This window comes from Toxotes jaculatrix, chromosome 8, assembly GCF_017976425.1.
Source record: "Toxotes jaculatrix isolate fToxJac2 chromosome 8, fToxJac2.pri, whole genome shotgun sequence".
In the NCBI taxonomy this organism is placed as follows: Eukaryota; Metazoa; Chordata; class Actinopteri; family Toxotidae; genus Toxotes; species Toxotes jaculatrix.
This window is the reverse complement of record NC_054401.1, coordinates 8,448,868-8,466,280: the sequence shown is the minus strand read 5'-3', so window position 1 is coordinate 8,466,280 and position 17,413 is coordinate 8,448,868. Positions and strand designations below refer to the sequence as shown.

The 17,413-nt window shown below is 37.7% G+C and overlaps 2 protein-coding genes across 2 annotated transcripts; both read left to right on the top strand.

Annotated features, from left to right (window-relative positions):
- Positions 1–120: 120 nt before the first annotated feature.
- ddx61 (DEAD (Asp-Glu-Ala-Asp) box helicase 61) lies at positions 121–8,783 on the top strand. The gene is made up of 13 exons (XM_041045411.1): positions 121–242; positions 1,170–2,068; positions 2,482–2,545; positions 2,725–2,829; positions 3,308–3,437; positions 3,983–4,129; positions 4,475–4,569; positions 4,689–4,811; positions 4,904–5,032; positions 5,118–5,298; positions 5,396–5,497; positions 5,606–5,821; positions 6,536–8,783. The coding sequence occupies exons 2-12, from the start codon at positions 1,890–1,892 to the stop codon at positions 5,803–5,805; spliced, it is 1,455 nt and encodes a 484-aa protein (XP_040901345.1). The 5' UTR covers positions 121–242; positions 1,170–1,889; the 3' UTR covers positions 5,806–5,821; positions 6,536–8,783.
- A 1,128-nt stretch (positions 8,784–9,911) lies between these two features.
- tomm40 (translocase of outer mitochondrial membrane 40 homolog (yeast)) lies at positions 9,912–13,655 on the top strand. The gene is made up of 9 exons (XM_041045412.1): positions 9,912–9,990; positions 10,663–10,892; positions 11,092–11,252; positions 11,630–11,731; positions 11,862–11,967; positions 12,358–12,480; positions 12,601–12,677; positions 12,949–13,051; positions 13,162–13,655. Exons 2-9 carry the CDS (start codon positions 10,682–10,684, stop codon positions 13,299–13,301), a joined length of 1,023 nt encoding a protein of 340 aa, XP_040901346.1. The 5' UTR covers positions 9,912–9,990; positions 10,663–10,681; the 3' UTR covers positions 13,302–13,655.
- The last annotated feature ends 3,758 nt before the right edge of the window (positions 13,656–17,413 follow it).

The following is a 17,413-nucleotide window of genomic DNA, read 5'->3' as shown; positions in this document are numbered from 1 at the left end:
ATTCAGTTTTGTGTTGTTTTTGTCATCTCCTTCCACAGTGCCCTTTGTCAATTTGAAAGCAGAGTTGTGATTGGTCAGTCGGAGTTTCCTTTGGAGCAAACAACCAGTCCAAAAAACGAGCGCGGCCATGTTGTATTGTCAATATTCTGAAAGAAGACACAAAAGAATGGATTTCTCGAGACAACAAGTATTTGCCAGCTTTAATTAAATTGCCGATATAAGGTTAAGCAACGACAGAACGGGTAAGACTTGGGCGGATGTAGAAAAGTGAAGGTAGCATTGTTCTCCGACTGGGTATGAAGTCTTTTCTCAATTCTACCGATTAACAGTATCGTTAATGGCTAAGCTAACATTATTTTTGCTAACTTAGTTGTTTGGTCAGGTTGAATAAAAGTTTTGAAGTAACAGGTGCGAACCGAGAGATGCAGACGGAGCTGCATTGCACACATCGTTTCCATGTGAATACTTTAAAGGGAACCACTCAAATAAACAGGAACAAGTTCTAACGGTAGCTTGTTAGCTAGATGGGTAAAGCCACGTTGTTACGCTTAAAGTTTTAACGCTGCTAGTTGACTTCTTACGAGCTAAATCTGCTATCAACAGTGACGGTGAAGTGTTCGTGAAAGAGGGCTAGCTGTTCCACGGGGCAGTATCCTGATGGCTTGCTTGGTATTTTTCTCAACACGGTTAATAAATCCAATGGAAAACTAACTTTGAACTTAACTCGGTCAGTTGACTTTAGCTCGCAGCTGTTATTACGTTAGCTTAAGTTAGCATGAGGTTAGCTCGTACCCTTGGCATCACAACAAAGCCACACTGGCAAAATTGTTGTTGATAGTCATTAAAAGTCAATACTGTCGGCTACCCCGTTTTCACGTTATGTTTTTTTTGCTCTCATTAACTGGTTGAAACTTTTGCTAGTTAACTTTAAAAACTAGTTTTGCGGTCTAGCCGTTGTTGCTGAAATTTGGTGGCGTTGTCAAACGTGGTTTTTTTTTGTTTTGACATACTGAAGATAAGCACTGCTAATGCCCACATATGAAATGTATGTCCATGATCTCAAGTACTTTTGAGTAGCTTTAGTTTAGGTTTCTCGCCGTTTGGCGATCTATATGGTTTGCTCGTTATTACTCCAAATTAACCAGCCTTGATTCTTTATTGCCTTTTAGATAACCTGGACCTCTTTTTTGTTGATCTTCAATGCCCAAAGTCCTTTGCATACTGCCATCTCTACTTTTGCTGCAGCAGGAAAGGAAACGGGAACAAGAAAACCGCAGATATTTAAAGTGGACTGTCCCTGTTAAAGGAAAGATTCCTGGAGTTTCTTTTTGAGCCAGTATCAAGCACCAGCAAACACTTTTGAAGACCTCTTGATGTCAAAGGAGCAAATTGTAGTAGTCTCAGACGTGACCAAAGCAGGTCATATTTTCTTACTGGCCATTTTGAATGTATAAATACAGAACTCAGATTTAAAAAGTCAAGATACTCGAAGAATACACGAAGAAAATTCAGGATTTTTATACCAGCACAGATAAGAGTATGCTGAGGCAAAGATTTTGAAAGTAAAATATGTTTATGTTTTGGTCACGTATTTGATTTATTTATTCATATGAATGTTAATTTCTCCCTTTTTTGGAGAGTTGTCTTGTAAATAGACAGACTTCATATGCAGATTTCTTCTTTTCAAGAGGTCTGAATGTCAGATTGTGTACACAATACGTTCTTTAGAAAGAAAAGTTTTTATATTTCTGCTTTTACTTTTCTACTTTCTTTTTTCTTTTTCTTTTTTTTAAATCCACGGGTGCATTAAGCAAAAGAAATAAGTGAAATAGAGGCAAAGATAAATTTTACACACTGTAAGGAAAATTGCCAGTTAAGGTGTTGAACCCATGGCTACAGCAAGAACAGCAAACCCAGCACCAATGATTGGACTGAACAGAGCAGCAAATGGGCAGCTCAAAGGACAGACCAAGACAGCTGGACAACAGTCTGGGCTCCTTGCAACTGCCCAACAGCCCAGTGCCCTCCAGAAAAGGAGCAGCATTCCTCAGAGCAGTGGAGGCATCAAGTAAGATACTGGTTCCACATAAACACTCACTTCCGCATTGGAAAAGATGTTCATATTGCTTCTGTAGTTTTACTTCTTACACTGAATACAAGAATATATAGATATACATGCAGTTCCTTCCCAGACAAACCTGTTGTAACAACAGTAAAAGAAGATGAGAATGTCTAAAAGTGCTTGTAGCACATTTTGTTGTCCAGGACAGAAGAATCAGGACATATCTTTTTACAAAATAAATTGCAAAATACCCTATTTTAGGGCTGGCAAGCATTTTTTTCTGTTGTGAACTCTATTAGATGTGGCTAGTAGAATTTTCACTTCATCCCAGTCTGTCTGTCTGTCTGTAATATACATGGGAGAGTACTGTGTTATTTTGTTATTTGTCAGGCCTTGACAGTGCAAATTCTTACAATTAGGTTTGGGGATGACTGGAAGAAGTGCCTGGAGCTTCCACCAAAAGACACCAGGGTGAAAACCTCGGTAAGGTCTTTATATGTAATAGCAGACATACTTATTCAGATTCCCTGCTCAGAACTCAGTGAGACTTCCCACGTTTTCTGGCGAATTCCAGATGTTTTAGACTCACTGAATATATTTTGGCTTCTAATTGTGCTCCATCAATCTATGCATCCTATTAAACTGTTCTGCTTTTCTCCCAGGATGTGACATCAACTAAGGGAAATGAATTTGAAGACTACTGCCTAAAACGGGAACTTCTAATGGGAATCTTTGAAATGGGATGGGAGAAACCCTCCCCTATCCAGGTAACTAAAGTTACTAGGACTAGTAGCTCTTGTTTATGTGAGGTGAGCTTGACTTGGATACTGCACATGCCAAAACCAAGAGCAGTTCTTTCAGTTCAGACCATGTTTAAAATTTGGGGAGGCTCCAGATTTTGCTTAGTAAAATTATCCACTTTGTAACCTGCATTGATGCAGGTTTGCCCAAATTTATTCTGACTGAACATTTTAAATTCTGGTCATAATCCACAAAAACTGGCATATTCAGAAATATTTTATTAAGATTAAGAGATACTTTATTAATCCCTGTGGGGAAATTCGTTTATAGCAGTAAGATATGCTCTTCCCTGTAACATTTTGGTGTGACATTTGCAGCCTTCTCTGGATTCTAAAGGATCAGGAGTCTTTTGCATTGTCTACTCAATCAAACTTTCCTTTTTCTCAAATAAGTCTTGTCATGTCAAAAGAGCCTTGCTGATTGTGCTTGTTTGTCTGCCAAAAGGAGGAAAGTATCCCCATTGCTCTGTCAGGCAGAGATATTTTGGCACGGGCCAAGAATGGCACAGGAAAAAGTGGAGCCTGCCTCATCCCTTTGCTGGAAAGAATAGACCTGAAGAAGGATCACATCCAGGGTGAGTTCCTACTGCTTCTGCTTGAAGGTGCTAATTTTGAAATAGGTGTGACGATTATAAATCTATGATATGCGTGACTTTGAAGCATGTATTTTTGTCAAATTATTGTAATAGTAGAGAGTAAACATTTTCTAATATATTTAACAAACAAAGAAACAATTAACAAAGCTTTAAAATGAAGCAGAAGTGGCAGGAAAGCCTAGGTGCAAAGGTTTTTGTACAGCAGATTTTGGTGCTCTCCACAAATAATTTCAGCTAGAGACCTGTAATCTCATTATGAAGTAACAGAATCAAGTCTGGCTTAATGAGGGTACACCACATTTGACACTGATGTTTTTTGCACCACAATGTCTGGTTATGGATGAAGTCCATGATCACTGCACAGTCCTACCATGTATGTCTTTCTTTCTGGTGTTCGTGCACAAGTGTTTTGTTCTGAATATAAAAAGTTACCCTTTTTTTTTTTTTTTTTTGAGATTATTAAAAATTTTCCATGCATCTCATTAACCCTTTCATTAGCCCTTACCATTTCTGTCTCAATCCAGCAATGGTACTGGTGCCAACAAGAGAGTTAGCCCTGCAGATGAGCCAGATCTGCATTCAGCTCAGCAAGCACCTAGGAGGGGTCAAGGTCATGGCTACCACAGGCGGTACCAACTTGAGGGATGACATCATGCGTCTTGATGAGATAGGTACTTAATATTTAAGAATTAAGAATAAAAAAGATGTTTACATCTTATATATTATGGATGGGTATCCTGTCATTACCAACTCATGCTTATGCTTTTTGTTTTTGAACATTTCAGTTTATATAGTAATTATATTTTTAAGTATAGTTTTCTTTTGAATGCCTTTTTTGCTAGTTTTTGTACCAAAGATAACATTTTGTATGTTGTCGGCACTGCACAAAATGCTGCTCAGCGACAAATTCTCAGTTTAGCAATGGCAAGAAATCCAGCTGGATGTGCTGTAACACTAGGCTATCCTTAACTGAACTTGCTGTGATGTTCTCCTTGTGTCTTCTCCTACCATAATAGTGCATGTAGTGATTGCTACACCAGGCAGGATACTAGACCTGATTAAGAAGGGTGTGGCAAAAGTGGATAAGACCCAAATGATGGTGATGGATGAGGTGGGTTTGCCTTTTTTTAATTTCTGAATTCATGTCTCAGTATTGTTGACTCTGTTCATAATGGTGGTCTGGATCCTGCCACTTTTGACACTCTTTCTATACATATCCCTTTTATTCAGGCAGATAAGCTGCTGTCCCAGGATTTTGTGGTCCTAATTGAAGATATTATCAGCTTCTTGCCAAAGGATCGTCAGGTCCTGCTTTACTCTGCGACTTTCCCCATGAGTGTGCAAAAATTCATGGTGAGAACTTAAACAGCAATTCACTTTCCTGAAGAAGTAAAAATTAAAAATACTGTTTATACTTCATAATACACTGTGAATTTCCTGTCCAGAGCAAACACCTGCAGAAGCCTTACGAGATCAACCTGATGGAGGAACTGACCTTGAAGGGCATCACCCAGTACTATGCCTATGTGACTGAAAGACAGAAGGTCCACTGTCTCAACACACTCTTTTCTAGGGTGAGTATTCAGTGCTTAACGGCTAGATACAAAGCGCTTTTAAAAAAAAGCTGTATATAATCATAAATCTATATTTCTGTTACAGCTTCAGATCAATCAGTCTATCATCTTCTGTAACTCCACCCAAAGGGTTGAGCTTCTGGCTAAGAAAATCACCCAGCTGGGCTATTCTTGCTTCTACATCCATGCAAAGATGATGCAGGAATACAGGAACCGCGTGTTCCATGACTTCAGGAATGGATTGTGCAGAAACCTGGTCTGCACAGGTAAGTGAAGGGACTTGTGCATTTTAAAATATAAAGTGGAAACTATTATTCATTATTAATGAGTAGTAGGATGAAAAATACCCATCTTTTCTTGTAGACCTTTTCACTCGGGGAATTGACATCCAGGCAGTAAATGTGGTCATCAATTTTGACTTCCCCAAAAACGCAGAGACCTACCTGCACCGCATTGGCAGATCAGGTGAAGATTAAGCTATTTATTAATTCTCATATTCTCAGCAAAAATTGTGTCTAAACCTACCACTAACACTAAGAACATAAAATATACACTATGTCTCTCCTCTCTCAGGGCGTTTTGGTCACCTGGGTCTGGCCATCAATCTGATAACTTCAGATGACCGCTACAACCTGAAAACTATTGAGGATCAACTAGTTACTGACATTAAGCCCATCCCCAGCAGCATTGACAAGAGCCTATATGTGGCAGAGTTTCACTCTCTTGACCCAGATGACGATGATGACAATGGGGAAGCCAAAAAGGAACTATGAGCAACCGGAATGAATGGTCAGTTTTAAATAAACTAAGTGAAACCAGTTTTATTGTTGGTGACTGATCAGTTGTTTCTCTGCTTCTCTTAACACCCAGTCAATATAGGTCACATTATAGCTGAACTTCATCAACTGCCCATCTGACACAAAAACAAGTGTTGAGGGTTGCTCAGCCAACCTCACCCACAGTCAGGCACAAATTCTTGTTATTTACTTCACTGCCCAGTTTTATATTGCCAGTCTAGGGATTGGCTTGGTAGCCTTACAGTCATGAACCCACTTTTTCATATTCATTTGCAAGGAATAAGTTTAAGCACAGTATTTAGTAAAATAGTTGTATAATACCACAGGCAAAGAGAGAAACAATATTCACATTCTACTTGAGTGAGTTTAAGTGTAAATGAATGAAAGCATTTTGGTGTACACAATGTCTTCATAACACTTGAAACATTTGAGCTGTCTAGCTTGAAGAAGAGCAAATACTAGCACCCTTGCTAATGGATAGTATCCTCTTTCATCAAGAAGATTAACTGAAGTTTTAACAGGATTTAAAGGTGAAGGGCTAAGGGTTGTCCTCCCCAGGCTTCACAACAGCAGTCAACATAGATTTGGACAGAGCGGATCAGCACACAAGGCCAGGTGTCAGCTGTGCAGGTTGTACTAAAACAGTGACTCATTCACATGGTTGGTATCAGAAATTCTAACTTGACTTTTGTGGTTTGATTTTCAGAAGAAACATGGCACCTGGCATTCATCACACAATACTGGCTACACATCATACAAGACTCCAAGAGAAGATCTCTATTCCCCACTTTACTATTAGAATGGTCTCTTTTTATTTTTCATTTCCAATTTGACTTAATAGCAAACTCATGTGTAAACTCAAATATGCATGTGAGTGCATATGCTAGTAAACTGGTATCTCCCCAAGTGAGAACTGCCACTTAAATCAGTTTAAATTTCCGCCACACTGCCAGAGATGGCCATTCTAAGTGTGACATTACAGCCACTCTCAGCTGTAGATGGAAGTTATAAACTCTTTTTGTGATTCACTTTAAGAATGAAAATGTGTAACCAAAGGTAAACTTCAAGGCTAATACCTACATATGGCTGATGTGGTTTTTGAGCACACTGTTCAAAGGAAAACTGCACTCAAAAAGCAATAATCTACACTCAGTAGCCACTTTATTAAATACACATTTTTAGTAAAGGACCAGATTCTCACCTCCCCTACAATAGACTCGGTTCTCTGTTGCACAGATTTAACAAAATGCTGGAAACATTCCTAGCAGACACAAGTTCATGTTGACATGATAGTATTACACACTTAGCCTGTGGATTTTGTGTTTAACCTAATCTCAAATGTGCTCTGTTACATTGATAGATATCTTGTTAGACTGTGGAGGCCATTGGTGGACACTCATTAGCAGGATGAGATCCTGCTGGAAATAGCCATTAGAAGATGGGTAACCTGTGGCCATTTAGGGATACAACATGGTCAGGAGAGGAGCACCAATAATCATTCCATAGTCAGTCTCCTGGATCACATTTCTTCCCCATTGTGATGTTTGGTCTAAACCACTAAACCTTTTGACCATGTCTATATACTTTTCACTGTATGTGATTGGCTGATGAGATATTTGCATTAACAAGCAGCTGTGTCAAATAATGTGGCTACAGAGTATAGTTGTTTTTGTTGCTTTGGCAATCATTCCTGTTGCTTTTAAAGACATTTTCCCCACCAACTTTATTTCTGAGATTTGGGGTTACAATTGTAAAAGAAAGTGGATTATACACATACATCCTTAGTTTAACCAAATTATTTGCGATAACATCCTTCAAAAGGGACCCAAAGATGGAAGAGTAGAGAAATGATCACCTAAATTTGAATATAAATGGCTTCAGAAACCAAAATGACCACTTTGCTCTGGAAGATGTTTCAAAGCTGCTATGGTGCTCCAGTACATATCATCTGAAACTGTGTTGCTGATAATGTACTTGCTACTTTTTAGGTTTTCAGTGTTTGCTGCAGATATCACAGATAATGGTTTAATGTCAGTGACACTGTAGTGCATTTTGTGATAATGACAGTAAGTCTGTACTGAATTGTAAAAGATCTCTTGAATCCCTTTAAAGCCATGGCACTATGCAGCATTTTCTCAGGTCTTGAGGTTACTCGTAATAAACAAGACAAGATGAGCGGCCTTCGTTAACATTGTTTGGAAACTGGCCAATGTGTTCAGTCACCTTGATGTATTTTCCATTCTTTCCTAGAAGTTCCTTAATCTAATGTTAAACTTCTACTTTGCAGGGCCCTTGTCCCAGCTTTGTATTGAAGGTAAAATGACACTCAAACTGTTCCTTACTAGTTTCAATTTTGAAACCACAGTTGCACTCTGAAAAGATTTTCCTCATTTGTGACATACATATGTTTTCTAACAAATATGACCAACTAGAGCTGCTCTTCTTGTCTAAAGTATTACAATCTTGAACTTCATGACTTCAGCACACTGTCACAAAAAGTACATACAGTATATCTCACTTTCATAACATGTACGCTGTGAAATTTCCAGCAGACTTTGTGTTTGTTGCATCATGGGCTGACTATTACTGCTGTACCAAGCATCAGCAAGGAAGGGACCCACGTTTCCTCTTTCAGGGTATATCACGTAGTAATTAGCCCTCACTTTCTTCATGTCTGACTCTGTAGTGCTGTTGATGATGGATGCTGGTTCCCCAATTCGACTGTGCTGGTAACACTTGAATCAGTACATGTCATGTGATATAAAAAAGTGAGACCATTTTCTGTGTAGGTTTTCCACTTGAGACAATTTTGTCCCATCACTGCATTCTTGTGAAATAAATACCATCATGACTTGATGATCAGATGTTTTGTTAAGTAGAAAGACAGAAAGCCAAGTCTCTCCAAGTGTGTCAATGCCGGTTCCTCAGATGAATTAAAGTCAGACTGACTGAGATGTTTTTCCTTTGTTGTTTTGTTCTATGACTGTCATCTTTGGAAATGGTGACTGGATTATTCTCATACAATGCTGTGCAGAAGTTTTAGGCACTGAAAGTAAACTAAGGATACTTTCAAAAATAATGCCATGAATAGTTTTTATTTACAAATAAATGCGCTGTAACCAGGGAAAAAAACACCTAAAGAAATTTCATCATCAATTCAGTTAAGTCAGATTTTTATTTGATGTGACCACCCTTTGATTGAGGACAACGCCAGTTCTTGTTGGTACATTTTTACACAGTTTTCAAGGTACTTGGCAAGTATGTTGTTCCAAGCATCTTGGAGAACTTCTCATAGTTCTTCTGTGGATTTAGGTTGTCCCAGTGTCTTCTGTCTCTTCATGTGATGCCAGACTGACTCAATGTTGAGATCATGGCTATGTGTGGGTCATAACATCTGTTGCAGGACTCCTTGTAATTGCCGGGCGTAGTTCCTTATGACAGACTGTTTTGGGGGTCATTGACATTGTACAAAACAAATTTTAGAGTCTAAACATATAAAGAGCCTAAAACATTTGCACAGCTCTTTACCCTGAAGCATCCATAAGACTGTCTGACAGTATCAGCATAAAATGCACACCTGAATTTTTTTTTTTTTTTTTTTTTTTTTTTGTGCTCACATTTCACTTTTGGGGTTGGTCAAGGTTTTTCACAGAATTTCCAGCTAACTAAATATGATGGTTGATCCTGTTTGAAACCAAAAATATTGCCGTTCTTATTTGCATGAAGTGTAATATTGCATTTTATGATGTGTACCATATATCATTACAGAGCAAATGTATCACTGACCATTGGGAAGCATGATTCTCGTCTTTGAAAAAAAAAATCTCAAGAAGCACATTAATACTTTTCTGAAGTATGTCGTTTTATATACATAATTTTGTAAATGTACTCTTGCAGTACGGCTTCAAAAACTGGCATACCCTTGGAATGTCATTCAGTAGGAGATTGAATGAAACGAACATTAAGCGAATAAACCTTGTGGTACGTCACCAAGAGTGGGATGTTCAAGCTGCAATTTCAGCCAATAGCGGTTGAAGTCATATGTACATTAGCCAATCAATGCATGAGAAAGGGGAAATGGGCGGGCACTTTCAACTACGGTCACAGACGTTGTCGTGAACTTTGCCGGTGTTAAACTACCCTGGACCCCAGGCCGTTAACGTGAGTGCTTTAACCCTTAACCATAAAATTGCACGAATATTTTTGATAAGTAGACGTTAGTTGATAGTGTCAAGTCGCCACCCGTTGTATTCCTAACAAAGGTTTTACGTATGTAGACGAATAGTTCTCGTGGTCGATTCCACATGGCTACCTAGCCAGCTAGCTAGCCAACCAACCAACCGTGCTAGCTTGCATTAGCCTTCTCAGGTTAAATACTTCTACCTGATAGTTTTGCCGGCAGCTTACTTATCTCGTAATGTGGTCTCTTTTGCAAACCAGAAGCTGCAGTTCGATATTTCTTGCTGTTACCAGGTTGTTTTGTGTGTGGTCTAACATTATTATATATGTCGACTGTCTGACTAAACTGGGCCTTAGCTGCAACCAATCTGCTGTACTGTTACTGCCTGGATAGGAAGACAGACCACTCACTATAGCTAGCCAAGTTAGTGGTAGTTGTAACGTTTTGGGAGTTAACTGTGCCCAAGTGCATTGGATAAACTGTGTGACGAGTGGATAATGTCATGCCAAGTCATGTTTTTAAAAACACTTTTTCAATTTTGACTTACACCTTCTCATCTCAACAATTAGTAGGTTGTAGCTGTGTGATTAAGTTACACTGATATAAAAGATGAATTAAATAAATTATTCATCCATTGTCTACCTCTTTCCTAGTCTGTTATAGCATCAGAGTATGGGCAGTGTGTTGGCTGCCGCCTCCCCCAATCCAGCTCCAGCTGGAGGTGGTCAAGGGGTCCCAGGCTTGGTGTCGGTCCCTCCAGGGTTCACTATGCCCTCAGTGTCTTCCGTCCCCCCAACACCTGGATCTGGCCAGCAGACATCAGATGCAGATTCCCCACTCCCAAACCCAGGCACATATGAGGAGTGCCACCGCAAATGTAAAGGTTAGAAAATCTGCTGTTGAATTGTGTGAGATGTGCATCTAGTAATTTATGACTAACTTAGACTGTTTTTTCACATTTGTTAAACTTTTAAATAATATTCATGGTATTGTAATAATTGTTATTGTCACATTAGAATGGGCTTAAGTAATTGTCCAATGTTGAGTTATATAGATAAATTTATTTACTTTTTCTGTTTTAGAGGTGTTTCCTTTGCAGATGGAAGGGGTGCGGTTAGTGGTCAACAAGGGTCTGAGTAACCACTTTCAGGTCAGCCATACGATTACTCTCAGTACCCAGGGTGATTCTGGTTATCGATTTGGTGCCACCTACGTAGGCAGTAAACAGACTGGACCAGCAGAGGTAATAATCATTTCCCATCACCTCAACAAACCCTTTGATAAATGCTTACATTTGGAAATTTGTTTTGTAAATCTAATGATAGAAATCTGAATATTGTCTGATGTGTTTTTTTAGTTGCTTATTTGCTCCACGAATAGAATAAAGTAATTAATTTCCCTCTGTTTGCACAGTCATCTGGTCTTAAGGTTTAATTCATATATGAAAGCTGTGTTCATTTATGATCTTAAAGTGCATTGTTTCAATATTTTTTATGCATTTTTGGAAAAGTAAAAATTCTCTTTCATGTTGTAATACCTTTGGAAAGACTGTACTATTACAAGTTTTCAAATATCAGCCATGACTTGAAAGCTGAAAATGGTATCTTTTCTTCTCTCTAGTCATTCCCAGTCATGGTTGGAGATATGGACAATACTGGCAGTCTGAATGCCCAGGTCATCCACCAGCTCACAACTGCTGTTCGCTCCAAAATAGCCATTCAGGTAAGTAGACAGGTGAAGGGAACAGCCTTCCAGATGTGGTCCTCTAGAGTGTGTTTCTGGTGTGAAATGTTTTACTGACATTGTCATTTTGGTCTCTGATTTTTTTCTTTCTATTTTTTGTGTGTTTTAGACTCAGCAGAACAAGTTTGTGAATTGGCAGTGTGACATGGAGTACCGTGGTGAAGACTTCACCTCTGCTGTGACGCTTGGAAATCCAGATGTACTTGTTGGATCTGGTATGATTATTTTTACAAAATTGAGGTTTTGTTGAATATGTTAATTATTTCTAATATGTTCAACAGAATATGAAGAATATGAACTATGTTTATGGCTATGGAGTGATATGGTTGAAATCAGTAGCACAATTTTAAGATCTTTTTAAATCTATTAATATATGTGTCTACATACTATATGGGAAACTATCATACTCGATGCGAAATGCATCCCAGATAACAAAATCCTCAAACTTTAGTTAGAGCTAAAACATCTACAATTCCGATATTTGAGTAGGAATTTTAAAAGGTGAAAACAACTGCTAAAAACCCGAGAGAGGAGGAGAAGACCATATTTCATTCTACAAATAAATATGTATATGTAATGGAAGCTCTTTTACTACTTTCCTTGAGGCATTTTGGTGGCCCACTATCTCCAGTCTATCACACCAGCGCTGGCTCTTGGTGGTGAGCTAGTGTACCACAGGAGACCAGGGGAGGAAGGAACTGTCACCTCCCTCTTGGGCAGATACACAGGTAAAATCCACACTGAACCTATTGAACTATGCACTGTAAAACTACTACTACTACATCTCATTGTTTTGCTATCTGTGTGATTATGCTCATGTTTTTTTTTTTCTTCTTTCTTTTCCTCAGGTAACAACTACGTCGCCACACTGACTTTGGGAGGTGCAGGGGCTCATGCTACATACTATCACAAAGCCAATGATCAGGTAACTAGAGTTAGAGAAAGTGTTCTTGGTTGCATTCCTTTGCATTAGTCATGGGTTGCTTGGCAAAACACCTCAAATGCAGCCTTTTGGCAAGGGGGGGCAGTAGAATCCAGAGTCTGCATTGTGTGCTAAAAATTCTAATGCTCAGCTGAGGGTAATAGTGTGGCTTAAGCAGCTTAAGTTAGGCAAATCAGGTAAAACTCTTTTGGTATAAAATTCCCTTTTTGTCCTTCACTGCACAATCTCCTTAAACTTCTGTCTTCTAATGCAGTTGCAGATAGGAGTTGAATTTGAAGCTAGCACAAGGATGCAAGACACCACAACATCCTTTGGTTACCAGCTGGACCTTCCCAAAGCAAACCTGCTCTTTAAAGGTAAATACAGTATGAATGTATCTATAGCCACAGAGGTGACCATGTGAATATAACAAAATAGACTTTTGTCTTTAAAAAATGTTACACTTTTTCTCCTTTCCTCTCTTTAGGTACCATTGACAGTAATTGGGTGGTAGGGGCAACCCTTGAAAAGAAACTGTTGCCACTGCCTCTCACGCTGGCCCTAGGGGCTTTCCTCAACCATCGTAAGAACAAGTTCCAGTGTGGCTTCGGTGTCACTATTGGCTAGAAATGCTCTGTCTGCCTGGAGCCAGCTCACAGGACACAGCTTGGACCAGCACAGAGATACACAGGAACCTGGACTAAGTTTTAGAAATTGGATTCAGAGACTCTCTTACACCTGTGATTTCTGGGGCAAACAGAGAGACAAAGACAACTACCAAGGAGCCAGGACTGGCCAAGCCATGCCTACATACTGTAGCACAAATGTCTTTCCTTTATGGTGTATTGGAATATACCCAGAGGCTAGAGAGATGTACATCAGAGGGCATCAGGTGATGCATGAGAACATGTGATGTGAAAATCAAAGTAAGTGGTTAGACATATAATATATGGTGATCATGTATGATGGATTAAAATAAATGTGATAACTTTTTGTAAAACCTGATGTTGTGATTACTTATAGAAGAACTGGGTGCAAAATGGAGACACGACTTTATCTGTTAAATCTAATTTACCTCTAATTTAATTTACAGTGTAACCTAAGCAACAATGTCAGATGCTGATACTTTGATTCAAAAGTTAAGTTCTTTACATCCAGTGCACAAAAACCATACAGTATAATTCAATCCAGAAAATACTGCAAGCTGTGACCTTATATTACTGCAGTGTGAAGCTGCCATAATGCCATGTGAAAAGGGTGAAAAGTGGTGAACCTACCTAGAGTTTGATGGCAGCAGGCAGATGTTTTCAGCAAGAAAAAAAAGCTCTGACACACCCACTGTGTGCTACCTGCCAAACACCAAACATCAAATAGCTAGCAACTAGCAGAAGAACATTCAGCATTTGGCAAAGAGAGATTTCTCTTGAGCTAGTGGAAACCGCAACCAGAGCAAAAAGTACATTTACAATTGAACATATTTGTCAGCCAGACACAAACATGACTCCAAATTAATGTTAATTTTTGTATCTCCTGAATGTATAGATAAGCAACAGTTCCTGACAAGTTTACCATTTCAACTCAAAAAGATAAAAGTGATTGACTATTTTGTATTTACAGCTTGTTTCTACTGCCCCCAAGTGGCAGGAAAAAAATCTGTTAATCCAGGTTTAGTCAACATTTCTCAACAGTCTCATAACTGACCTCTGAGACTGAAGAAGTTATAGCTGTAAGACTACAGTGGTGATCAATCAGTGGTGTTAATCTGACACCTAGTGCTAATTTCCTTATTTATCTGACAAACCCTATTTAACTGGCAGCCTAACTTTCCAGTTTTCACTGACTTTGCAAGATGCTGAGTCCAGCCCACTCTGCAGTGACCAAACCTCTTAGCAGAAAGAATCAAAAGGCTAGACTAACCTTTGCTGAGAAACATGTGTGGACAGAGGAGGAGTGTGGCTAAGAAACCCACGACGGTCACCGAACTGTGGAAGACACTGGAAGAAGAGTGGACCAAAATCACATCAGTGCATTGTGAGAGACTAGTGATGTTCTGTGGCTGCAGATGTGCTGAAGTCATTCAAAGCAAGGGCATGTACACTTCCTACTAATTGTTGAGTGTTGTAACCATCAGAAATTTTAGTTGTAATCTTTCCCTGTGTTACAGTCATTGCTGTTCTCCAATTCTGATCATTGCGTTTTCCGCAAAATAATGTTTTTTGTTGAAGCACCTTGGTTATTTTGTAAAACACTGTTCTAGTCAGTGGTGGGGGAAGTACTGAAGCTTAGTACTTAAGTAAAAGTACAAATTTTACATTTATTTAAAAAAAATACTTAAGGATAGTAACAAAGTACAAATACTTAAATTCCACCACTGTTGTCAGGTCAATTTACATCAAAAGGTCAAGCCAATGGCGAATCTCAGGAGCGCCCTCTGCTGGAGCATAAGGTGAACTGAACACCAAAAAAAAAACATGATAGTATAGTAAGGCTTCAAAATATGCCAAAAAAAGTAATATTTTAGAAAGACCTCAAAATGTCAATAGTAAGGCTTCAAACTATGACAAAAAAAGTCATAGCTTAGTAATACCTCCAAAAGTTATAAAAATGGTCATAGGGTTAGGGTTAGAAGAAAAAAAGTCAAAATTTTTTTTGACCTCAAAATGTCATAAAAAACGTCATAGTATAGTAAGGCGTTTTTTTCGGCCAAAAAAAGTGAAAATATTTTTTGACCTCAAAATGTCATAAAAAACGTCATAGTATAGTAAGGCATCAAAATCGGCCAAAAATTGTCAAAAAAAATTTTGACCTCAAAATGTCTTAAAAAACGTCATAGTATAGTAAAGCGTCAAAATCGGCCAAAAAAAGTCAAAAATTTTTTTGACCTCAAAATGTCATAAAAAACGTCATAATATAGGAAGGCGTCAAAATCGGCCAAAAATTGTCAAAATTTTTTTTGACCTCAAAATGTCATAAAAAACGTCATAGTATAATAAGGCGTTTTTTTCAGCCAAAAAAAGTGAAAATATTTTTTGACCTCAAAATGTCATAAAAAACGTCATAGTATAGTAAGGCGTCAAAATAGGCCAAAAAAGTCAAAAAAATTTTTGACCTCAAAACGTCATAAAAAACATCATAGTATAGTAAGGCGTCAAAATCGGCCAAAAATTGTCAAAAACAATTTTGACCTCAAAATGTCATAAAAAACGTCATAGTATAGTAAGGCGTTTTTTTCGGCCAAAAAAAGTCAAAATATTTTTTGACCTCAAAATGTCATAAAAAACGTCATAGTATAGTAAGGCGTCAAAATCGGCCAAAAAAAGTCAAAATTTTTTTTGACCTCAAAATGTCATAAAAAATGTCATAGTATATTAAGGCGTTTTTTTCGGCCAAAAATTGTCAAAAAAAATTTTGACCTCAAAATGTCATAAAAAACGTCATAGTATAGTAAGGCGTCAAAATCGGCCAAAAAAAGTCAAAAATTTTTTTGACCTCAAAATGTCATAAAAAACGTCATAGTATAGTAGGGCATCAAAATCGGCCAAAAATTGTCAAAAAAAATTTTGACCTCAAAATGTCATAAAAAACGTCATAGTATAGTAAGGCGTTTTTTTCGGCCAAAAAAAGTAAAAAAAATTTTTGACCTCAAAATGTCATAAAAAACGTCATAGTATAGTAAGGCGTCAAAATCGGCCAAAAATTGTCAAAAAAAATTATGACCTCAAAATGTCATAAAAAACGTCATAGTATAGTAAGGGGTTTTTTTCGGTCAATAAATGTCAAAATTTTTTTTGACCTCAAAATTTCATAAAAAACGTCATAGTATAGTAAGGCGTTTTTTTCGGCCAAAAAAAGTCAAAAAAATTTTTGACCTCAAAATGTCATAAAAAACGTCATAGTATAGTAAGGCGTTTTTTTCGGCCAAAAAAAGTCAACTTTTTTTTTGACCTCAAAATGTCATAAAAAACGGCATAGTATAGTAAGGCGTCAAAATCGGCCAAAAATTGTCCAAAAAAATTATGACCTCAAAATGTCATAAAAAACGTCATAGTATAGTAAGGCGTTTTTTTCGGCCAAAAAAAGTGAAAATATTTTTTGACCTCAAAATGTCATAAAAAACATCATAGTATAGTAAGGCGTCAAAATCGGCCAAAAATTGTCAAAAAAAATTTTGACCTCAAAATGTCATAAAAAACGTCATAGTATAGTAAGGCGTCAAAATCGGCCAAAAATTGTCAAAAAAAATGATGACCTCAAAATGTCATAAAAAACGTCATAGTATAGTAAGGCGTTTTTTTCGGCCAAAAAAAGTCAAAATTTTTTTTGACCTCAAAATGTCATAAAAAACGTCATAGTATAGTAAGGCGTTTTTTTCGGCCAAAAAAAGTCAAAATTTTTTTTGACCTCAAAATGTCATAAAAAACGTCATAGTATAGTAAGGCGTTTTTTTCGGCCAAAAAAAGTCAAAATTTTTTTTGACCTCAAAATGTCATAAAAAACGTCATAGTATAGTAAGGCGTTTTTTTCGGTCAATAAATGTCAAAATTTTTTTTGACCTCAAAATGTCATAAAAAACGTCATAGTATAGTAAGGCGTTTTTTTCGGCCAAAAAAAGTCAAAAAAATTTTTGACCTCAAAATGTCACAAAAAACGTCATAGTATAGTAAGGCGTCAAAATCTGCCAAAAATTGTCAAAAAAAATTTTGACCTCAAAATGTCATAAAAAACGTCATAGTATAGTA

Coding starts and splice junctions, on each gene's coding strand:
- ddx61 (XM_041045411.1), top strand. CDS start 1,890: ATGGCTACAGCAAGAACAGCAAACCCAGCACCAATGATTGGACTGAAC. Junction 2,830..3,307: donor AGAAACCCTCCCCTATCCAG/GTAACTAAAGTT, acceptor GTCTGCCAAAAG/GAGGAAAGTATCCCCATTGC. Junction 5,033..5,117: donor TCAACACACTCTTTTCTAGG/GTGAGTATTCAG, acceptor TTTCTGTTACAG/CTTCAGATCAATCAGTCTAT.
- tomm40 (XM_041045412.1), top strand. CDS start 10,682: ATGGGCAGTGTGTTGGCTGCCGCCTCCCCCAATCCAGCTCCAGCTGGA. Junction 11,968..12,357: donor AGATGTACTTGTTGGATCTG/GTATGATTATTT, acceptor ACTTTCCTTGAG/GCATTTTGGTGGCCCACTAT. Junction 12,481..12,600: donor CCTCTTGGGCAGATACACAG/GTAAAATCCACA, acceptor TCTTTTCCTCAG/GTAACAACTACGTCGCCACA.